Source organism: Lagenorhynchus albirostris, chromosome 6 (genome assembly GCF_949774975.1).
Source record: "Lagenorhynchus albirostris chromosome 6, mLagAlb1.1, whole genome shotgun sequence".
Taxonomy (NCBI): Eukaryota; Metazoa; Chordata; class Mammalia; order Artiodactyla; family Delphinidae; genus Lagenorhynchus; species Lagenorhynchus albirostris.
This window is the reverse complement of record NC_083100.1, coordinates 18,314,656-18,337,769: the sequence shown is the minus strand read 5'-3', so window position 1 is coordinate 18,337,769 and position 23,114 is coordinate 18,314,656. Positions and strand designations below refer to the sequence as shown.

The following is a 23,114-nucleotide window of genomic DNA, read 5'->3' as shown; positions in this document are numbered from 1 at the left end:
CAGAATGAGCGAAGGACTCCGGGTGCAGCCCTCCTCCCCGGGTGGCCTGGGAGTGGGGCCATGCGGGGACCCCACGAATGGCTAGGGTGTAGAAAGAGTTTGGGGCTATCCCGACGAGGTCTCAGGCAGCAGGGACGGGCGATCCCTGTCCCGGGCTGGGGGCTGCCCCCTCCCCTGGCCTGGCTCCTGCCGCCCGTGCCGCCGGTGAAACGCTGTTGACATGTCCTGAATTATTAAGCACGGGGTGGGCTCCGGAGCACATGCTGAGCGGAACGGCTGGGGCTGCGCGGCGTGGCGGAGCAGCGCTCGCTCCCTCGCTCCCTCGCTCGCTCGCTCGCTCGCAGGGACACACGCAGGGGCTGACAGCTGTGCCGGTGCTGATAAGGGAAGCCACAAGGAGACGATCGAGGAGAGAGACAAGCGGCGGCAGAGGCGTCAGCGGCAGCGGCAGCGGCAGCGCCAGGGCTGCGGAGTCGCCGGGAGTGGGAGTGACTCCCCCACCTCAGGCCCCCACCCTGTCCCCGTCCTCTTCCCGTTTGCCCTGAGTTTAGAAGAGCAGCCGCTGCCCCCGCAGCCACTCCGGAGGGCACCGGGGGCTGCTGGCCAGGGAGGGACAGGGGCAGGTAGGCTCCAACCAGTCCCAGCAGCTGGGCACAGATGCCGATCGAGATTGTGTGCAAAATCAAATTTGCAGAGGAGGATGCGAAACCCAAGGAGAAGGAGGCAGGGGATGAGCAGAGCCTCCTGGGGGCCGCGCGGGGGGCATCAGCCCCCCGGGACCTGGCCACCTTTGCCAGCACCAGCACTCTGCACGGGCTGGGCCGGGCCTGTGGCCCAGGTCCCCATGGACTGCGCAGAACCCTGTGGGCACTGGCCCTACTCACCTCGCTGGCTGCCTTCCTGTACCAGGCGGCCGGCCTCGCCCGGGGCTACCTGACCCGGCCTCACCTGGTGGTAATGGACCCGGCTGCCCCAGCCCCAGTGGCGGGCTTCCCGGCCGTCACCCTCTGCAACATCAACCGTTTCCGGCATTCGGCACTCAGCGACGCCGACATCTTCCACCTGGCCAACCTGACCGGGCTGCCCCCCAAAGACCGGGACGGGCACCGTGCCGCTGGTCTGCGCTACCCGGAGCCCGACATGGTAGACATCCTCAACCGCACTGGCCACCAGCTCGCGGATATGCTCAAGAGCTGCAACTTCAGCGGGCACCACTGCTCCGCCAGCAACTTCTCCGTGGTGAGTCCTGCCAGCCGGCCCGCCCAGCCTGGGGTGGCCAGAGGCTGGCGGTGGGGGAGGGAGTGGTGCGCAGGGCATCCTCATCAGGGCTTCCCCTCCTGCCGCCGCCAGAGGCTGGCCTCGTGTCGCCCCCATGCCCGGTGTTGCCCTCGGGCTGCCCAGCATGGAGCAGTGGACGCTCGTGGGGGCTTACCGTGCTGCTGCTGCCGCCACTCTCTTCGGGCTCTGCCGCCGCTGCAGAGCCTAGGTCTGGGGGCCAAGGGTCCTGGAGTGGGCCCGGGGGCCCAGAAGCTGGTCAGCTTGCAGGGGGGGATGCACCATGCTACAGCCGGACCAAGTGACCCCGCTTTTCTCTTGCTCTCCTTTTCTCCTGTGGCCACTGGATTCTTCTCCCCACCCAAAAGGGCGATGGGGAGAGGGTGTTCTGGGGGCTCCAGCAAAGGGGGGACTCAGGGCTGCCTCTGGGGGAGCTGGCCCGGCAGGCAGGCTGGACAGAGCCGATCTTCGCGTACACTGGGTGCCAGTGTCTCTCACACACACCCCCTTTCACTGACTCGCTCACACATCCCTCTTTCACGCTGCCCCTCCAGCTTCTCCCGCTTTGCAGGCCCTCCCTCTGTTTCCTGGTTCTTGCCCGGCTCTGGCTCTTACACTGAGGGTCACTCATTCACTCTTAGGTGCATGGCTCACCCTCACTGCTGCCCAGCGCACACACACACACACACACCCCTACCGCATGGGGACATAGTTTCCTGCACACTCTCTCACACAGTGTCCCTGTCACTACACTCACGTGCACACCTGCACACCCACGCACCCAGAGAGCTGCTCATCCCCGTGCCCACATCCCAGCTCTTACTAAGCTGCTGAGGACAGGGTCACACCGTGGATGCTGTCCCCTCTTGTGACACCCCCACCTGCCTCAGCCCCTGCTCCCCGTCTCTCACATATGTGCAAACACACACACACACTCTCACGAGGAGTGGAGTGGAGTGTTGGCTTGGGCTACCCTCCCATGCACACCTCCCACAATCGGGTGTGTGAGGTGTGTGTGAAGTGTGTCTTGTATGCTGTCTGTCTGTCTGTCGGTGCTCCGTTCACCCATAGTCACAGGCTGTCTATTATTCCTGGTGCTTGAGTTGCTGTCCCCAGTCCACAGTTTACCCCCGGCATTGTGTACGTGTGGTGTGTGTGGGGTGTGTTTTCATTCTTGTGACCACCGCCCAGCGCGTGTGCAAATACATGGCATCGACGTGGTGCCCATCCAGCCCAGCCTCCAGCTCCAGCCCCAGATGGGGACCTTTTCCTTCTCATGGCCCGGTGCCCGCACGCGGGCTCTCATTCACTCACTGCCTCAGTAGCACCAGGAAACATGCTCCACCCGTGTTCCTGCCCCCACCATGCCTGCAGCCTCGGGGTCCTCCTGCCATTGGATGGCGGGAGTTGCGTAGAAATGGAGGAAGGGAGGAGAAGGAGGATGTGCTGGGAGAGGAACCGGGGCGGGGAGGGGATGGCGGGGGCCTGTTGTCCAGCTGCACGCCCCTTCTTCCAGGAAAAATTCAACGCTCTCAAAGCGATTGTCCCTAAGGAGCAGTGTGTGAATGTGGCCTTTCGGGTCCGTGGGGCTCCTCTGTGAGACATCGTCACTCCTGAGTTTTGGGGGTGGGGACAGAGCCCGTGTCAGCAGGTGCTGTTGGGGCAGAAATCAATGGGGCCTTTGTGTCCCTGAGTGGGAGTTTGTGTCCCAGGCCCCGGTGAGGGGTGGAAGGGCAAGAGGAAGAGTAATGAAGCCTCAGGGGGAGGGGAGGGAAGGAAGAGATAGAGGGGCAAGGAAGCAAGGTGAGGGAGGCGGGGGGTAGCTGCCTGGCCTCCAGGAAAGGAGGAGGTGCCTGGAGGATATGGGAACAGGGAGCCCCCGGATTAAAGCTGGCGAGTCCCTGTGGATCTGGGGATGGCCAGGCAGAGGTGAGGGTGGACATCCCACAGGCCCTTTCGTACCCTGAGGATGGAGAGAAAAGGACAGAAGTTTGTGGGTCTCTGCTCTGGGGCTGCAGCAGGACAATGAGGGGCAGAGGAGCAAAGCAAGCACGGGGGGCCAGGGATTCCCCTTGGATCCACCTGTCCCCCCACTCAGCCTAGTCCCCATGCCCTTCTGCCCAAACCCCACCCCCCATGTGCTGAGTGTAACTCTCCCTTGGACCTGGCATTCCAAGGCTGAGTCTGCTGCCAGTTTACAAGGGTCTGGGATTATGGTTGGGATGGGATGATCCACGGTAACGGGGAAGATGGGGGTGTATTGTGTGGGCAAGACTGGAGAAGGGGTATGGAGACAAAGACATCAGGGGTCTCTGATGAGGACATGAGGTCCACAGTAGACTCCGTGGTGAGAATATGGAGCCCGTGATGGGGATGTGGGATCGATGGAGGGGTGATGGGTGCAGGAATCAGTGGTGGGAACCTGCCAGGGCACGTGTGCTGAGATGGTCAGAGACAACGACGCGCTTTGGGGAAGGTATGTGTTTTCTGTTGCTTTCCCCATTTCCTCCTTCCCACTCCCCACTCTGCTGTGACCTTTCTTCCGGAATCCAAGTTAATAAATGTCACATTTTCCAGCCTATTTTTACTCCGGGTAAAATGCCCTCCCCCAGTCCCCTCAGCTGCCGCTCTTGCTTCTGTTACCACTGCAGTCGCTCTCACCCCCACGCTCCCTAATATCCCCTCACTGATTCCCAATCAGTCCCTCAATCAACACGGAGTTCTGAGCACCTACTGTGTGCCAGGCTCGCTGCCAGGTGCTGTGGTGGAGAACAAAGAAGGGGAGCCCTGGTCCCCAGTCCCTGTCCTCAAGCAGCCTCCAGTCTTGTGGTGGAGCTGGGATGGGGACACTTAAAAAGCTTTACCAATGGAGGAGTTAACCAGCCATGCAAGCAGTGTCAGGAGGTGCCGGGATTAATTGCCAAACGAGGTTACATGGATAGTAAGAGCCTGGGTTCAGAGAGAGGGGCCATTCTGGGCTGAAGAGGGCTGGGAAGGCTTAACGGATGAAGCAGCCTGGGCGAGGTTTGGAGAGGAGGGGAGGGGAGAGAGGCGAGAGAGAGGAGCGATGCTTCCACCTCTCCACCCATATGCCCCTCCACCCAGCTCACCCCATCTCTTCTCTTTGCCGCCCCCCTCCTCACCCAGTCTCATACCAACCCACTCCCACCTCCACCACCACTTATATGTTCTCTCTTCCTCCTCAATTCCTACCGCCGTCCGCTCCCCCAGCCCAGCGCGCCAAGCCCCATCTATACTTTCCCCCCTGCGGCTGCTCTCAGCCTGCCCACTTACTAGAAGGCAGAAATCACTCTTTCTTCCTAGGCTTCGTCTCTTCAGCTGTAAAATGTGGCTCTAAATTCCAGCGTCTCCTCTCAGCTGGGGACTGTACGGTGGAGTGGTCAAGTGTGTGGGTTCGGGAGCCAGACGGTCTGGACTCAAACCTTGGCTGGGTGGCCTTGGAGAAGTTAGCTTCTGTGAGCCTCAGTTTCTGTATTCGTGATATAGAATATTTGAACCTAAAAAAATTCGGGTGGTTGTGAGGATTAAACGAGGTGGCTGTAAAGGGCGTAGCACACTGCCTGGCACACACACCACGTGCACTCAGAGTGTCAGCTGTTAGAAATGCCACCACCCCAACTCCTGGCTCTCTTTAACCTGACTGTTCCCAGCACCACCTGCTGTTTTCCAACCTACGTGCTGGCATCTTCGCTAGTCTCCATCACCTAGCCTTCCTCCTCTCTTGACCCTCAAGCCTCCGCCCCCCACCCTATTATAGCATCCCCATGCTTCCCAACCCTCCCCAGGTCTCAGGCACGCGTGTGCATGTGTAGTAGTGCATACACTTGAGATCCGTGCTGTCCCACAGAACACTCTGTGATGACGGAAATGTCCTGCATCTGCGCTGTCCAGCGTGGTCATCACTAGCCACACAGGCCAGTGAGCATCTGCAGTGTGATTAGTGTGACAGAGAGAATGAAGGTTCTATTCAAACAGCGGGGTGTGGCCAGTGGCTGCCATATCAGACAGTGCTGCTCTAGGTGGTCCTGGGGACGTGGTTTAGGCTGCCAGGTTGGTCAGGGCTAGGCTTTCCAACGGGCATCAAAGGATATAAAGTGATGGTGGTGGGCCGTGATCAGAAGTCCGGCCATCTCCTCTCCGGGCTGAGGTCCCCGGTTGAGCTGAGGATGGGGCCTGTGTCTGGGGACATCGAGGTGTCTGGAAACACCACCGAACAGATACACCTTTCTTCCCAGGTGCAGGACATGACCTTGGTCTTTTCCATTCTATTGTCTGGAAAATCGAGGCATGGGGAAGGCAGAGAATCCACGAGGAGGCAGGGGGAGGGCCAGCCCCTCTCTGTGGGGTCCTCCGGGGTCCAGGCAGCCCCCGGAGGTGCAGGTGACCAGAGACCTGTGGGCACTTCCCTGTTTCTATCCCCTCTCGGGCTGTCAGCCTTCCCTCCCCGCCTCCCAACCCTCCTTCCCCACACGCTGGTGGCTGCCGTGACTATTAATCACTCGCCCTGTTCTCTTCCTCTCTGCTAATCAGGCACAATTAGACAAGGCCTCTTCCAGCTGGGCAGTCCTCCTCCCTGCCCCCTTCCCTCCTCTCCCAGCCCCACCCCAGCTCAGTCGGGACGGCTCTGAGGCAGAGGGAGCTGCGTGCCAGCCCTCCCTCACTCTCTGGCTCCCCCAGCCCACAATTCCAGGCTCCTCCGCCATCCCCGGCCTTCTATCCAAGCTTCCTCCTGAGCCCGCCCCTTCCCTGGTGTGGTCAGGCCGGTACTGACAGTCTCTGCACCCACTCCTTGATTGTGGGAGGGGCTACTCCACAGACGTCCCAACTCCAGGCCTCCGCCACTGGCGCCGAGGGCCTGAGGGCTGCCCCTTGCCCCCGCGACTCCGGAAGGGAGAGGATTCCCACTGCGGCCTCTCATCTACCGGATGAGCTTACCTCGGACCCTCACTCCCAGCCCAGCCCTCCGTGCCCTCCGGCCCCACCTTCTCCTGAGGCGTGAACCTGGAGAACGTTTAGTTCAACATCTAGTTCAGGGGTGGTCCTGCCTTCGGGAGCCAGGCAGATCAGGTCTGAGGAGGCACACAGTAGGGAAGGGTGGGGTATGAGGGGAAGTGAAGGTCACTTACCCTTGAAGGGAGCAGCTGTTTCTCAGCCCCAGCTAACTGTTGCCCTGTGGTCAGGGATGCCCGGTGTTAGGGGGTCTTCCAATTTGTCCAGAGAAGCCCCGAGTCTTGATTATTTTAATTAAAAATTTCCTGAGTAAAAAAAAACATTCAGAGGTCTAGCTACAACTCCGACTGCAGGACCCAGCGTGCCTGCCCTCCCCACTGCCTGCCCCACTGCTGGCTGCTGCCCCTCAGGCCCTCCTGGGGGGGCGCTCTCAGCCTGGCCGCCTCCCATTGGCCGGTGGAGTTGCTGGAGGGGGATTTGAGCCCAGCAACCAGCGGCAGGGACTGTGACTGTTACCGGGGCTGGCCTGCAAGGGCAACGGGGAATGCCAGGAGGGACGTGCCCCACCTGGCCCTGCTCTGCAGCCCCGTGGCCTCTTCATTAATCAGGCATCAGCCCCGAGCTGGGCTCATTATCAGCTCAGCTTCTCGTGGCACTGCCGGGAGATGCTGATTAGCCTTTGAAGAAATGGCCCCCGCGTTTCCCTCTTGTCCTCCCTCTTTCTGCCCGTGCTCCTTCCTGGACACCCACCCCGGCCCTTCTGCTTCTCGGGAGGAATCTGCTCCCTCTCGCGGCTGGTGGCAGGCCTGTCTCTGCCAAGCCCAGGCCAGGGACAGAAAGGACCAGGACCAGGGGGCAGGGAGGCAGGAGCGCCCCAAGGAGTACTCGGAGTGCAGAGTTTCGGGACTACTCAGGCTGAGGTCACTGGGCGGAGGAGGGAGAGTGAATGCGGGGTGGAGACTCAGGGTGGCGGGAAGAGATGGACAGCCTCCCTGGAGGAGGGAATGAGAGGGCAGCCTCAGGCTGTTATCAGTGTTTCCCTGTCCTTCTCCTGGCAATGCCACCTCCTTGGAGCAGCTGGGCAGAGGGGGTGGGGACAGCCAGAACCGTGGACAGGAGGCCTGAGGGTTTGGGGTTTTTGTTTTTTTGTAAATCCTGGTGGAGGCTTAGGGTCTTGGAGCCATCCCACATGAATGGCGGGTGGGAAGGCAGGAGGAGGACAGAGACCCCGTGGGTGGAGATAAGAGGCTTCAGAGTGCTGTGTGTTTTCCAGAAGAGGGAGGGGGTATCTGCAATTCTTCCCCGGCGCTCAGGCCCCGAGGAGGCCGGGGTTGGCAGCGCTGAAAATCCAACCTCCCCCCCCCCCGCCCCCGCAAATGTTCACCATGCCCTTGGGACACCCATTTTCAGTCAGAGGGGGAACAGTTCCAGAAAGACAGGCACAGGCAGCAGCAAGAGAGTTCAGAGAGGAGCCACGGGATGATTAAGGGGAAATGGAGGATTGATTTAGGAGGAAAGATTAAAGGAGCTAAATCCGTGGCGCTTGGCTCAGCGGTGACTAAGCGTGGACAGGATAATAGCTTTACAAATGTGTGAAAGGTGTAAATACCAAAGGGGGGGAGGGGAGGCGGCTCGGCGGGCCAGGAGAGCGGGGCTGGGGGCTGAGGAGGCCCCCGGAAGAGCTGGGGGCCCTTGGGCGACTGCCCGGTAGGGCTGGCTCCTCTCCAGTAGGGGTGCAGGGGGAGCAAACGGGGTGTCGGGGAGCCCCGGGTTCCAAGCTGGGGTTCCATTTCGGGGCCGCAGCTTCGCTGGCCTGTGCTGACCTCCACGTCCCACTCCCGCCCCGCTGAGGATCTGAGGCCGCGGGTTCAAATCCCATCCGAGTCCCTCTGCGTCCTTCGGCACCGGGCCTTTCCCTCTGCATCCATCCGCTGGGGCCCGGGCCGCCGTCCCGCCGTGCCGGCTCGCGCCCCTCGCTCCTCCCCGGCCGCGGAGCGCGGCGGGAGGCGGTGTCTCCCTCCGCGGTGGAAGCCTTTGGCGCGGCTGTGTGCGGAGGTCACTTTGCCGAGGAGCCGGGAGCCGGAAGAATGCAAATGAGGCAAACCCCGGGAGGAGAATGGAGGAGCCCGGAGGAGACCGGAGGGAGGGCGCCCGGGCGCCGCGATGGATGCCTGCCCCGCGGGAGGGAGGAGGGGGGCGGCGAGGAGCACGAGGCGGTGGGTGCGGCCTTCTGGGTGCGGCTGGGCCCAGCCTGGAGGCTCGGGCGCACTCACCCACCTCCTCCATCTCCTCCACCTCCTGGGTCTCGGTTCCTGAACTCCCTCCTGGACACGGATGCGATCCACTGTGTAGGCAAGCTCTTAACGAATAACTTTGCATCGAGGGCTGGAACGTCAGGGAAGGACTTCGTTACAAATTAAAAATATTCCCGTCTGCAAAACTGACTTTCTAGGGTTTAAGGCCTATGCGGTCGCTACCTGGGAACAGGTTTGGCTGTTTACCTGCGTCCTGGAGACCCCGCTCTCTCCTCTCCAGTGGAGACGCGGCGCTCCCTGAGATCACCGTGTTCTTCCACGGCCCCAAGGGCTCCGGGCTCCCAGCTCCAGCTCGGCCTCAGCCTGGCCTCAGCCTGGAGTCGTACGGCCTTGACTGTCTCCTACTTCTCCACTACTGCCCACGCGTTTACATTTGCTCAAACGTCGTGCCCATTTCCTCCTAGACTCACAAGCACTTCTACCTTGGAGAAGAAGTCGCCTTGAAGAGCACCTGGGTGGCTGGGGGCTGGGGGGATGCTGCGTTGACCCTGAGGGGGAGGGCAGGCGCACTAGGGCCGGGGTGGGGTGGGGTGGGGGGTATTCTCCCTGTGTCTGACTGTGGTGTGATCGGATGCCCTTCCTGGGTGGATGAGTGCGCTTGCTCTGGGAAGCTTTATACTCTCCAACCCAAGTCGAATTCCCGTTCCACTCTCAGGGGACTTGGATTGGTCTCCCTATCATACCACCTATCCCAGCAGTAGTGATTTGCCTGTCCCTGGGATTGTTGGTTTTGTGTGCTTTGTTCACCACCGCTGTATACCTGGCTCCCAGCCTAGGTGCTCAATAAACACTTTTGGAGTGAATGAATGCCTTTGGGGCCAGATAGCCAGCTCCCTCAGGGCAGAGACCAGTGATTTTGTTCTCCGAGTCATCCCCAGTAGCAGGCATAGTACCTGGCGTATTGTACAGGCTCAAGGAACGGTGTTGGACAAGTAAGTGTGATGTGAACACCCACCATTTCTTTTTTTCTTTTTTAAATACATTTATTCATTTATTTATTTATTTTTGGCTGCATCGGGTCTTCGTTGCTGCACGTGGGCTTTCTCTAGTTGCGGCAAGCGGGGGCTACTCTTTGTTGCAGTGTGCGGGCCTCTCAATGCAGTGGCTTCTCTTGTTGTGGAGCATGGGCTCTAGGCGCGCGGGCTCAGTAGTTGTGGCATGCAGGCTCAGTAGTTGTGGTGCACGGGCTTAGTTGCTCCACGGCATGTGGGATCTTCCTGGACCAGAGCTCAAACCCGTGTCCCCCGCACTGGCAGGTGGATTCCCAACCACTGCGCCACCAGGGAAGTCCCCACCCACCATTTCTTAAGCACCTCCTATTCACTGGGGCTGTGCCAGGTATGTTTCAGCACGCAGTGGCTGTTAGCGCAGAGTCCAGTGCCAGATCACCGGGTTCCCTCCTCTGCCACGTCATGTGACTCTGGCCAGCTCCTTACCCTCTCTGGACTTCCACTGTCTTGTCTGTAAAATGGAGATGTTTAGAAACCTCCAATAGAGGGTTTTTGTGAGAATCAAGGAGTTAATTGATATAAAAGGCTTAGGACTATGCTTGACACAGAGTAAGCACTGAATAAATGTTAACTGTGGCTATTATCTGTGTACATTATCTCTTTCCTCATAACACCTCTGACATGCCTATTATTATTCCTGTTGTACAGATGAAAAGTGGCGGGTCAGAGAGGTTAAATGACTGAACCCGAATCCCACAGACAGTAAGGGCAGGGCTGCAGGCCTGTGCCTTCCTCTGATAGGACAGCCAGATCTCAGACCCTGGGGGGTTTGCTCTGACAGAATTCCATCCTCTCCCACAATTGCTGAGAGGGCCTTTACCAAGGTGCATGACGCCGTGTGAGAATGGGCCCAGTGGGGAGCCGAGGTCAAATGGCCGCACCGTCTTGGCAAGAAGATTCCCTAAATGGGCTCCCCTGCTTTCTTGAGCACCTTGCACACATCCCTCTGGACTTATCTCTGATCTTCACTACTAACCTTAGGAGGAGGAATTACCATTCCCCCTTTTACTGATAAGTAAACTGAGGCTCAGAGAGGTTAAATCGCCACCCATGGTTGTTTGTCCAAGGCTGGGGGCAGAGCCAGGACTTGAACCCTATTCTGTCAGCTCCAAAATGTGCACCCATTTTTCCATGTTATGAAGCTTAGGTGGATCCTTTTCCAGCACCAGATTCAATGGCCGATCTCTGCCCCAGTTTGGGCCTTACTGGTCTCCACAACACTCTTATTACTAATATTGAGGCCTCATGTATATGATGTTACCTTGCAAATGCCTTTCACCTACTTCATTTCTTTTGAGACTTATAACAAACCTGTGAAATAAGTCGAGCAGGAATTTCTATCCCCACTTGACGGATGAGGAAACTGAGGACCAAAGAAGTAAAAAAATCACTTTACTAACCAAGGTTACACAGCTGTCACTGGTGGAGCCAGAGCTGGGATCAGGGTCTACTGACCCCCAGGGGGGTGATGGAGGTTAGTGGAGAATGCTGGGGCCCAGTGGGGGGTGGGGGACTGGGCTCAGGTTCTGAACGTGCCCTCTTTTTTCTGTATGTCTTTGGGTATGTCCCTTGCCATCTCTAGGCTTCCAATTTGGCCTTTGTACAGTGAGGGTTTGGACTGAGTTACCTCCCGGTTCTGACCAGCGCAGACACCTTAGGCATTCTGGGTTGGTACTATCTTCCCTGGCGAGGACAGAGGAGGAGAAGGCTTGGAACCTGGGTGCTTGGGCCACCCCTGAGTGAAGCTGGGGCCCCAGGACCATCTGAATTGGGATGCCGGCCACAGTCCAGGGCAGATGAAGAGGTACCCACTTCCACTGGCCCACTCTGGACCCCAGGGCACTGCAGGATTAAGGGGAGTTCGCTCCAGGGGCCTAAGTGAGACGCATGGGGCCGGACCACATCAGGAGAGGGCTGATGGAATTTGGAGGGATAAAGCAGCCATGGAAAAGAGGGCTGGGGGGAGGTGCCAAGGCCTCGGCAGAGGCAGGGTGCCCAGAAGGCGCTGGAGATAAAGCCCAGGCTGCAGATTAGCGCTGGGATTAGCCCAGCCTGGCTGTTCCTGGCTGCTTCTTATCTCCTGGCAGCCCGGCGGAGGAGCCCTCTCCCCCACCGCTCTGAGCCCTGGCCCTGCTAATTGCCTGTTAACCCTGTGGGCTCCTTGACTGCAGGGAGGATGAGGGGTTGGGGAGGGGTGGGTAAGAATGCGAGGAAACGGGAGCTGTGGACAGATGGAACTCAAGGGACTGAGAGAGAAGCCACTGCTCAGAGGAGCAAGCTCTGGACTGATCTCTCCGACCCTGATCATCGTCTAGGGCAGACCTGGAGGGGAGGGAAGGGCGCCTGGGGAGGGGTTCCTGGCTTGGGGAGGTGGCTTCAGGCCCAGGGAAAAGTCAAGAGGAGGAATACAAGAGTCAGTGACTGGACACCTGGACTGGAGAATAGAGAGAAAAGGAAACAGTATAGAGATGCAGCGGGCAAAAGAACAGAGAGGCTGGGGGGCAGCCAGGCCAATGGGAGAAAGACGAGGCCAGGGGGACGGACAGGCTGACAGAGGGCAAGGGACAGAGACACAGACCAGATGGATAACTGATCAGATGCTGAGGACAGACAGGCCAGGAGGATGGAGAAAGACCTGAGAGAGAGACAGATCAGGCGACCGAGGCTAGGGAGATGGACAGACCCAGGGCAGAGTCCAGGCCAACACTAAAGGGGAGGTGGTCTGAGAGGGACAGGCAGAGGGCTGGCAGGAAGGAAGCTGGTCCACGGGTCTGCCTGCAGCATGGACACAGACCTATCTAGAACCCGTCCAGCCTAGGTCTGGAGGGCTTCAGCCCAGGGCCAGGGGGATGGACCTAGGAGTGAAGGCAGAGAGCAAGGGAGGGCCGAGAAGAGGGAGAGCCAGACGGAAGAAGAAGGTGGGCTCTGAGATGGGGACAGGGCCCAGAGGCTGAGGCTGGTGGTGGGGGGGGATCTGGAAATAGCCCCTTGGCCCATCAGGGCACATCCTAGCCCAGGAGCTGCCCCTTTCCGTGGCTGGACTCTGGACCCTCAACTCCTGTCCACACACCCTCCTCTGGGGCCATTCAGGAGAGAGCAGTGGACAGCCAGTGGGACCCTGTGGCAGAGCGGCCGTGCCGTCTCCATGGAAGAAGATGTGGGCTGTGCTGCTACCAGAGTTCTGCCACTTAGGAGCTGGTGGTTCCACCTGCTGCTGCCTGCCTGGCCCAGGGACCGTCTCCAGGGCAATGCTCTGCTCTGCTCTGCCCCACAGTCGGGCCTGACCCGGGCTGTGCAGGTGTCCTGGCCCTGCCAGTCTGGCCTGTCTACTCCCTGCAGACCATTGTCCATCAGCAGACCCAGAGTCCTTCCACCCATCTCCCTTTGTCACCCCCACTCTACACAGTCGCCTCAAGGGCAGGCGTACCAGGTAGCCACCACCATCTGAAGCCATTGGAGCCAAAGCCTTCCCAGTTGGCTCTGCCCTGTACAGGGAGAGTTTCAGTGTCAGGTAGCCCGTGTCTGTGTCTATGTGGTGGAGGTATCGAGCAGGGAGGCTGCCCCAGCCCCACCCAGGTTCAGGAGGCTACCAGACTCATTCATTCACTGAACACCTACCAGGTGTTTCATAAGCACTAACTCTGCTTTGGCATCAGGCTCAGTTCTGCTCGAATCTCTGCTGTCATTTACTTGCTGTGTGCCCTTAGCCAAGTCATTTTCCCTCTCTGAGCTTCCTCAACATGAAATGGGGGCTACAATGCTTACCTCATGTGGTTTTCTTGGAGGCTCAAAGGAGAAACTAGATCAAAAGTACAGGACCCAGTACAAAGTGGGAATGTTTGATAATGTCCACTTTGCATTCCTTCCCTCGACCTCACTCCTCCTTCTGCAAATTGCACTGGGCTCTGGGGATACCAAGATGATGAAACGGGGCTCCCAGCCTCAGGGAGTCCATGGTCCCATGGGAGAGACCATGACAGTGCCCAGCGGTCAGGGTCAGCCGCTGCACACCGGGGGGCGCGAGTGAGCAGCTCACTACTGGGATTCCCCCATGCAGCCCATGCCTTGTTTAGCCTCCCAACTGGAGCACACACTGAAAAACGGCTGCAGCAGCAAGAGCTGATTCCAGCATCTTCTTGGCCCAAAATAGGAAGGGGATGAGTGCTTTGAGATTTGGGAGAAATACTTACATATTCCCCCCATCTGCCTTTCCCCCACCACTGAGGACACAGGGATCTTGCCCTCAGCCCTCTTCAGGGCTCTCCTCCCTCCAGTGGCACATAAAAGCACAGGTCTAGAGTCAGGCTGTCTCGCTGGACTCTTGCCCCTTCGACTAGGGCCTTTCTACTCACGGTGCGGTCTGCAGACCAGCAGGTTGTTAGAAATGCAGAATCTCAGTCTTGCTGCCCAACACACGTTTACTGAATCAGAATCTGCATTTTAGCAAGATCCCCAGGTGCTTTGGGTGCACATTAAAGTTTGAGAAGCACTGATCTTGGAGACCTTGGCAAATCAGCCAACCTCTCGGAGCCTCAGTTTCCTCATCTGTAGGATGTAGGATCATTGTGAGATTCGATCGGAAAGACCATATTAAGCATTTAGTGCAGTGCCTGGGGCAGAGCAGATGCTCTGGGACTGTCAGTGATGCCTACTCCTGCCCCCAGATGGACACACAACAGGGAGCTGCGGCAGGGGTGATACAGACAACGTCAAGGAGTGGAACCCAGAAGGTGGCGAGGGCGCAGAAGGAGGGGGGAGGGACAGGTGAGGAATTGAATTGAGAGGCAGCAGATATGGAGAAGAGAGTAAGGAAGGTATAGAGGAGTGGAGTGCAAGGGAAGGAGGGATGGAGGAAAAGGGGTCGAGCGTTGAGACTCCAGTCTTATTTCAGCTGGATGGGGTTGAAGCAGGAGCCGGGGCTTGGGGTGCTGTAAGCTTGGGTTGGGGGAGTTGCCAGCAATGGATTGTGGGAACACCTTGGGTCTTGCATCTCAATGAGTTCCACCTCTCCCCCTAAGCTGTGTGACCTTGGGCAAGTCACATCACCTCTCTGAGCTCTGGTTTCCTCATCTGTATTAATCAGGCTAATTAAACCTACCTGATACCAGAGTGGCTGAGGAGATGAAATGGGGTGGCAGATGCTGCCATGTTTTGTAAACTGTGCAGTTCTTGTTATTTGCGCGCTTTTGTTTTGGGAATCTGAGGCAGGGTGTTTGGGTGATAGAAGAACTGTCTTGAGAGGGGAGAATCAGCAGGGCAATTAAACTAGGGGGATGGGGATGGGAGACAACCCTGCCTCACAACGAGGGCACCCCCAGGCCCCCAGTTCTTAGAACTCCTCGCTCCTACTGCCCTCCACCCAGCCCTCTCCCTTCCACAGCCTCCCTCTGGAGCCAGGCATTTAGGAGTCTTTTCCCTTACACTGCCTCATGCCTTTTCTCCCAGCTTTCACCAGAGTGAAAACGTTCCCAGGGACAGAGGCCGGGGAGAGAGAGAGTGATTGAGTGCGCTGACCTCCTTACCCCCAGGGAAGGTACCGCCTGTGATGGGTTTGACCCGGGGGCTGGTCTCTGTGGGGTGAGCCTGGCAGGGGGGAACTCCCATCTGCCTCTCCCTCAACTTCCTCCCGACCCCAGCTGCTCGCAACTCCCATCGGTAGCTCTGTCCCCGCCAGAGCCTCGGCTTCCATCTCCGGGGCTGCAGCGCCATCTGGTGTTCACATGGGAGGACTCTCTGCAGAGGAAAAGCGAGATTGGCTGCTTCTGCGCCGGCGGAACCGCGTATTAAAGTATTCCTTGTGCCCCGCCCTGGAACAGGTGCTGGACTCATTGCCCCTGTGCAGCATGAATTCTAGTGGGGGGAAGATGAGCAATGAACACGGAGGCAAACAGATAAGCAATATCATCTCAGGTCTTGATGAGGACTTTGAGCAAACCAACAAATGCTTTTGATGAGGGGAGGCTGACACTGGGAACGTGTGTGTGGTATAGGAGTGTGCATCTGAAGAAGGGACACTTAACCTCAGGCTTAGAAGATGAGCAGCTAGCCATGCCAACTGGGGGCAGGGGAGCATTCCAGGAGAGGGAACTGCGTGAACAAAGGCCTGGGCAGGGAACTCGCTCCGAAAGTTTGAATTTGTCTCAGAGATCTGGGAGTGGAAAGGCAGGAGACAGAGGCAAAGGTTACCTCATGTGGAGACTTTCAGGCAAGGGAAGGAATTTGGCTTTATGCTCTGGGATATGGGAAGCCATTGGTGGACTTCAAGTTGGCAAGTGGCTTGATTGGATCTCCTCAGTTTAGAATGAACACTCTGGCTACTGTGTAGTGAATGGCTTTGGAGAGAGAGGCAAAGACCGATGAAGGGCACCAGTTAGGAGCCTGCCGCCGTGGCCGGGGGGGAGATGATGGTGAAAGGGGAACATGAGATGGAAGGAGAGTAGATGGATTCTAAATAGATATTGCCTGGGACAGCAGCTGCATTGTATGCCTGGTCACCCCTGTCCCATATCCCAGCAACCAACCTACAGGGAGAGGGAGAGTTCAGGGATTCTGACTTGAGAAACTAGGTAGGTAGTGGGGCCCTTTACTCATAAGAGGAGAATGGGTCGGGGACAGGATTTGGGAAGACATCAAGAGTTCTGCTAATTTTTAAAATTTTATTTATTTTGGCTGCGTTGGGTCTTCGTTGCTGCACGCGGGCTTTCTCTAATGGCGGTGAGCGGGGGCTACTGTTCGTTGCGGTGCGCGGGCTTCTTATTGCGGTGGCTTCTCTTGTTGCGGAGCACGGTCTCTAGGCACGCGGGCTTCAGTAGTTGTGGCACGCAGGCTCCGCAGTTGTGGCTCGCGGGCTCTAGAGCACAAGCTCAGTAGCCGTGGTCCATGGGCTTAGTTGCTCCGCAGCATGTGGGATCTTCCCGAACCAGGGCTCGAATCTGTGTCCACTGCATTGGCAGGCGGATTCTTAACCACTGCGCCACCAGGGAAGTCCAAGAGTTCTACTATTGATATGTTAAGCTGGAGGTGCCTTTTAATCATCTAAGAGAGGATGTCAGTAGAAATGATGGAGCTCAAGGGAGGCTGGGCTGTCGGTTGGTTGCTGGGATATGGGACAGGGGTGACCAGGCAGGTCTGGTGGCCGTCACAGGGGACAGGGAACCCTAAGCCTAAGGCATTGTCTTTCATCTCCCCCTTCCACACCCCCGCCCCTCCCGCTCCTGTCTCTTATTCCCAGGTCTATACTCGCTATGGGAAGTGTTATACCTTCAACGCGGATCCACAGAGCTCACTGGCCAGCCGGGTGGGGGGCATGGGCAGTGGCCTGGAGATCATGCTGGACATCCAGCAGGAGGAGTACCTGCCCATCTGGAGAGAGACAAGTACGCAGGCGGGAAAGGGACAGGGGCTCCGGCCTGGGTCCTCTGCCTAGGGTGGGTTTCCAAAGGTGCCCATCTCTACTGTGCAGACGAGACGTCGTTTGAGGCAGGCATCCGAGTGCAAATCCACAGCCAGGAGGAGCCACCCTACATCCACCAGCTGGGCTTCGGCGTGTCCCCAGGTTTCCAGACCTTTGTGTCCTGCCAGGAACAGCGGGTGAGCACCTCCAGCTGGGTCCTGGGTCAGGCACAGGGCCGGGCCTTTGGGCTCAGAGGGGATGCTGACCAGATCTGCCCCCCAGAAGCTCACATCCCACCAGCCCTCATATGGACTTTACTGGGGCTGTGGGCGCCGGAGGGCCGGGTGGGACGTCTGTGCGTGACCCCGTCATGCCCCACCTCTGCAGCTGACCTATCTGCCCCAGCCCTGGGGCAACTGCCGAGCGGAGAGTGCGCTCAGGGAGCCTGAGCTTCAAGGCTACTCAGCCTACAGTGTGTCTGCCTGCCGGCTGCGCTGTGAAAAGGAGGCCGTGCTTCAGCGCTGCCACTGCCGGATGGTGCACATGCCAGGTGGGCACCCCACCCCCTGCCAGCTCTCTGTGTCACCCTGCCAGGCTCCAGAACCTCCAAGGGCAGAACACTGCTCATGTGCAGGGGGGCAGGCGCACGTGTATGACAACATGTGTGCATGTCTCTGCCCACGTGAGTGTACATGGTATGTGTTCGGGATTTTATGCATGTTTTCACGTATGCATATGGGATGCACACGTGCATGTCTGTGTGCCTGTTAATATGGATTTATGCGTACATGTACTTGTGCATATCTGTACTTTTGTACTTGAGGTTGTGTGCATGTGCTTGAACACGTGCATGCAAATCCATGTGCATATGTGTGTGTGTGCAAGCACGCATGGATTTACGTGCATATGTGCATGCGTACATCTCCATGCTTCTATGCACAGGCATGTATAAATTCATGTGCACACATTTATGTGTGTGCATGCATGTATGTGCCCACATTTGGGAATATGGGGGGGGAGAGTGGATGGAACTATAGACTCCAGGAATAATCTTCTCTCCTTTCAGGCAATGAGACCATCTGCCCGCCAAATATCTACATCGAGTGTGCTGACCACACACTGGGTCCGTGCTGCCTTCTCCCCTCCCCACCTCTCCGGCCTCCTCCTCCTCTTCGTCTCTCTGTGCACCCTGGTCCTCACTGCCTTGCCTCCCCTCCTCCCAGTCTCTTCCTGGGTGTTTTTTTTCCTGGGGGTTGAGCCTTATCCCGTACCTCCAGGGGTCTGAGGACCTTTGCAGTTGTGGTAGAGAGAGCAGGGTAGGGGGTTGCAGAGAACCGGAACTGAGAGTGAAGGGCGGGGCTTCTCATCTTGCTTCAGCCAATGAGCTTGCCTCTCTGGGAAAGTGAAATGTCTTCTCCCTTGGTATGAGAAAAGATGTATTGCTGGCTACCGGTGTGGGTAAGGCAACCCCATCTGTCCATAGGTCTCGCCTGATCCACACTTCATTCATTCATTCATTTATTCATTCTACAGGTGTTTACAGCCTGCACTGGGGCCAGAGGTAAAAGTGGGAACAAGAGCTCTGCTCTTGTAGCGCTTACCGCCTGGCGGGGCTGTGGACGGGCATCACAGCACCGCGTGTTAGTCCTTGTGTAGGGGAACCTCAGCGATCCTACAGGGCCCCAGCAAGGGCATGCAGCCTCACCTGGGCAGGCAGGGAGGATTCCCAGAGGGAGTGACATATGAGCTGAGACTGGAAGGATGTGGAAGAGTCAGCCAGGTGAAAAGGGGGGACGTGTTCTAGGCAGTGGGAACAGCTCGTGCTAAAGACCTGTGGCCAGAGAGAGCGTGTGTGTCTGGAGCCCAGAAAGGTCAGTGTGGCTGGAGGTCAGAGAACAAAGGAGGGCTTGGGAAGAGCGGGGGAGGCTCTGGGAAGCCAACAATGGCTTAAGGCAAGGCAAGAATGTCTTCTGATTTTCGGAAGGGGACCCTGATTAGATGTGAGGATGGATAAGCGGGGAGGAAGACTAGGAGCAGGGTGACCGGTCAGGAGAGCTCGGCGGTAATCCAGACGCTGGGGCTACGGGGGCGGCTTTGAGGTGCTGCGGCAGTAGAATCACACCTTCTCTGTCCCACACACCAACTGCATCTGCCAAAGGGGTGATTGACGCGTGTTTAATGAAGGAACAGATGTAAGTGGGGATAAGGGAACCACAAGGGGTGGTGAGACTCCACAGAACTAAGGAGCCTTTCTTGCCCCCGCGCCTTAAGGGGCAAAGGAAGGGGTTGCTACTGGCACCCAAAGAGAGACCTGTGGCTGTCTGAGATGGACAGGAGCCGGGAGCCGGGACCACAAGCGAGGAAGCCTGGCATCTCTCCCCTCCTTGCCCTGTGATCCTGACGGGGCCTCCCATTGGCCAAACCCAACCCAAAGCCATAGGACAGGGAGTCCAGGTGATGCATTTGGCAGAGATCGGCATCCTGGGACAGAGCAAGGTGGGGAGAGTGGAGAGTGGATCTGTGGGGGCGAACATACTGAGCATAATAACCCTGCCCATTTGTCCTTCTGTCCGTCCATCCATCCATCCATGTATCCACTCATCCATCCACCCATCCGTAGGCATACGTGAACACATGCATACATCCCATTCATCCCAGCATCCTCTCCAAGCCCCTCATGTGTCTGAGGCCTCATGTGGTTAATTAGCTCTGGTGGGTGGCCCATGCCCTCCCTCTGAGCCAGGAGGACCTCTCTGTCCCAGGGGGCTGGGCAGCAGAGGGATGAGCCTATAGGAGTGTGCTGGGGGTTCTGCCTCCGCCCACTTTCTTGGATGGTCTGAAGCTGGTCCAGGAAGGGACTCCCAGCCAGTCTCCCCCAGGGAGTGCCAGTGCTGGCCAGACCGGGCCCCTGCCTCAGGACAGCCCCTAGGCTTCCTCCCTGCAGCTGGTGTGCCTCTGGGCCATCCCACCCCGCACAGCAGCTGGCGCCTCTGTGTTGCAGATTCCTTGGGTGGGGGCTCCGAAGGCCCATGTTTCTGCCCTACCCCCTGCAACCTGACCCGCTACGGGAAAGAAATCTCCATGGTCAAGATCCCCAACAGGGGCTCAGCCCGGTACCTGGCAAGAAAATACAAGCGCAATGAGACCTACATACGGTATGTATGTGTGTGTGTGCGTGCGTGTGTGCGTTTGTGAGTGTGTGTCTGTGTGTGGTGGAGGCCACCCTCAACAGGCCTGGTGCATGGTGGAGGCTGGGAGTGGGCTGCATCTTTGTCAATAATGAGTCTCCTGCCAGGAATGCCTTTCACGATCTTTTTCTTCTAGCTAACCCCTACCCATCCTCCAAGTCACATCCTGTGTCTCCACCTCCAGGGGAGCCCTTCTTAGCCCAAACACCTTTCATCTGCACCCCCACAGCACCCTGTACATACTTCTGTCATTGCATTTACCCACTGTTTTGTGTTTGCATGTCTTTTGCACGTCTGTTTGTGCGTCTTTCTCCCCCAGCAACCTGGAGCCGTTAGATGCATGTCCAGTGAATGCTGTGCAGAGGGAGAGGAACTGGAAGGGATGGGGGAGGAGCCAGGTGGCCCACAGGAGGGGTCCCACTGAGCCTTGGGCCTGGTACCCTGCAGCCAGTCTACCAATGCTGAGCATCCTCTGAGTGCCAAGCCCAGCGCTGGCTCCTATGGGGACAGAGATGATTATAACACAGAACTCATGCCACAGTTTGCGGATGGGGCCGTGTTTGAAGGTGTGGGACTGATTCTTAGGCCCCAGGAGAGATGAATGTGCATAGGGGAAGTAGAGGAGGCATGAGCTGGGCCTCTGAGCACGCCGGGTTTGGGTCCGTGAGAAGAGGAGAGAGGGGAGGCATCCCAGTTAGAGATCTATGGGCTGATGTCAAGACCAGCCTGAGCAGCAGGGAGGCTGTGTGGAAAGAAGCAGATAAAAAAGCGGTTTGGATAAGAAGGTACAGTGCAGCTGATCATGGGCAGTCTTGAAGGTCTGGAAGAGGAATTCTGGAGTAGACTGTCAAGCAATAGGGAGGCACTGAAGGTTCTAGAGAGGTATGGGGATGGGTCAAAGTGAAAACTATTTGCTGCTTTAGAGAAGGCGGGGTTGGGGCGGGGAGCGGGAATCTTGCCGGCCCAGGAGTTTTGTTTTATTCTCCCAGGCCCTTTGCTAGCCCTCAAAAGATGAAGCTGACAGGCATCTGGGCCTGTCTCGCCTCACAGCTTTTGGGAGCTTCTTGGCACAGGGGGGCCTCAGATCCAGATCTGCTGGGCCTGGGATGTCCCGCCAGCCGTCTCCTCAGGAAGACGGCCCCTTAAGGATACCCTGCTTCCTGTCTCTACAGGGAGAACTTCCTGGTCCTAGATGTCTTTTTTGAAGCCCTGACATCCGAGGCCATGGAGCAGCGAGCAGCCTACGGCCTGTCAGCCCTGCTGGGTGAGCCCCAGCCCCGATTCCACGGGGGTGGACCGGACCCGCCTGCCCCCTCTGACCCTGCTCTCATGCTCCCCAGGGGACCTCGGGGGACAGATGGGCTTATTCATCGGAGCCAGTGTGCTCACGCTGCTGGAAATCCTAGACTACATCTATGAGGCAAGGGATGGGGCCCTGGTGGGGGCCACCCAGATGGGGAGGGGCAGGTAGGAGGAGGGGCTGGGGGGAAAGCAGAGGGGCAGTGCAGGCTTCCTGGTGGAGCTGGACTGCCGGAGGTCAAGCTCAGGGTCATTTACCAGCGTCCCCTGACTGGTGGGAAGGCCCGAGCGTGCTGAGGAGTCAGGAGAGGGGGATGGGTGAGGAGGACTGGGGCGTCCTAGGGGGGGTTTGCTGGGCCAGCAAGTCCTGAGGTGGGCCTGGTGGGGCCCGTCCTTCTCCTCTAGCGAGTTTCCTGAGCCCACTGCTATCCCCCCACCCCGAACCCCCAGGTGTCCTGGGACCGACTGAGGCGGGCATGGCGTCGTCCCAAGACCCCCCTCCGGACCGCCACTGGGGGCATCTCCACTTTGGGGCTTCAGGAGCTGAAGGAGCAGGTGAGGGTGAGCGCTGTATACAGCCAGCGTCCTCTCCCAGGACTGAATCCCCCCATAACTTCTGAACTAGCCTGCGGGAGGGGGTTCCTGGGCTCCCCTGAGGCCTCTGCCCCAGGGGACAGGGTAAGGCTGGCTGTGTGAGGCCTGGGGGTACCACGTGAGCTCTCCCTGTCCCACCCGCTCTTCGCCTCGCAGAGTACCTGCCCAAGCCAGGGCCGCGCTGAAGGCGGAGGCACCAGCGGCCTGCTCCCAAACCACCACCCCCCGGGAGGCCTCTTTGAAGACTTCGCTTGCTAGGATGGTGCTGCGTCCAAAAGGACCCAGGAGTCTGGGACTCCAGCCCAGATCCCCACCGTAGCCTCCCGCTCTTAGGACCGAAGTCTTGGGGGCAGCCCAAAGCTGAGGGGAAGAGGGCGGTGCTCACTGGGAGGGTGGGGACTCGGTCCCTGCTCTCACCCACCCCAGTGCCACCTGCTTTGCACAAGGGTCCCTCTTGTCCACACCCTCCACCCCCAGGCTAGTGCCCAGGGAGGGCTGGGGACCAGGCCGTGGGCCCCAGTGGAGGGGAGGAGAAAGGGAGGTGGAAAAAGGGGCCCACCCCAGAGGGGTGGAACGCTCTGTACATTTGTATATATTTAGGGAGGACAGGGCGGGGGTGGGGATACAGATGCAGCAGGTGGGTGGGGCTATGAGGGTCGGTAATTTAGAGACAGCCGGGGTCCCAGCCCTAGAGTGTCAGCAGGAGAGGGCAGGCCCCCAGGACTCAGGACTGCTGGGCTGGTCCTGCTTCCTGCCCCTCTCCAGGCCCAGCATCCCTTTTGGCAGGGGGAGTGTGTGGTCCAGCAGGCCTGGTCCAGCTCCCAATTCCCTCTGCCCCAACCGCACTCCCAGAGTCCCCTCCACAGGGAGAGGCAGATCCTTCAGAACTTGGCTGAGCTTGGGGGTGGGGAAGGGGGCCTTCTCAGGCCTCTCTGCCTCCAGTCTGGTTTTATAAAGTGCTGACAAAGTTGGGAATAAAGAGGCATAAAGAATTCTCTGTGTGTGTATGTGACTAAGCTGGGAGCTGGGGCGGGGCTGGGCATATGCATGACTTGGTCCCTGGGAAAAG

At 58.4% G+C, this 23,114-nt stretch overlaps 1 protein-coding gene and 1 long non-coding RNA gene across 5 annotated transcripts; one reads left to right on the top strand and one right to left on the bottom strand.

Moving 5' to 3' along the window:
• The first annotated feature begins 642 nt into the window (after nt 1-642).
• ASIC4 (acid sensing ion channel subunit family member 4) lies at nt 643-22,408 on the top strand. The gene is made up of 10 exons (XM_060152025.1): nt 643-1,239; nt 16,803-16,947; nt 17,034-17,161; nt 17,352-17,514; nt 18,031-18,087; nt 19,966-20,119; nt 21,325-21,416; nt 21,493-21,572; nt 21,902-22,006; nt 22,202-22,408. Exons 1-10 carry the CDS (start codon nt 658-660, stop codon nt 22,301-22,303), a joined length of 1,608 nt encoding a protein of 535 aa, XP_060008008.1. The 5' UTR covers nt 643-657; the 3' UTR covers nt 22,304-22,408.
• Nucleotides 3,855-8,810, bottom strand: LOC132522072 (uncharacterized). 4 transcript variants are annotated; one of them, XR_009541061.1, is made up of 4 exons: nt 8,748-8,810; nt 6,423-6,551; nt 4,570-4,765; nt 3,855-4,290 (listed from the first exon to the last, which is right to left on the bottom strand). It is a non-coding gene; the product is annotated as an uncharacterized LOC132522072 (long non-coding RNA). The 4 variants fall into 4 exon arrangements; XR_009541057.1 differs by lacking the exon at nt 8,748-8,810 and adding an exon at nt 8,070-8,310; XR_009541059.1 differs by lacking the exon at nt 8,748-8,810 and adding an exon at nt 6,997-7,148.
• Nucleotides 22,409-23,114: the final 706 nt, after the last annotated feature.

Coding starts and splice junctions, on each gene's coding strand:
- ASIC4 (XM_060152025.1), top strand. CDS start 658: ATGCCGATCGAGATTGTGTGCAAAATCAAATTTGCAGAGGAGGATGCG. Junction 17,162..17,351: donor TGTCCTGCCAGGAACAGCGG/GTGAGCACCTCC, acceptor CCACCTCTGCAG/CTGACCTATCTGCCCCAGCC. Junction 20,120..21,324: donor CGCAATGAGACCTACATACG/GTATGTATGTGT, acceptor CTGTCTCTACAG/GGAGAACTTCCTGGTCCTAG.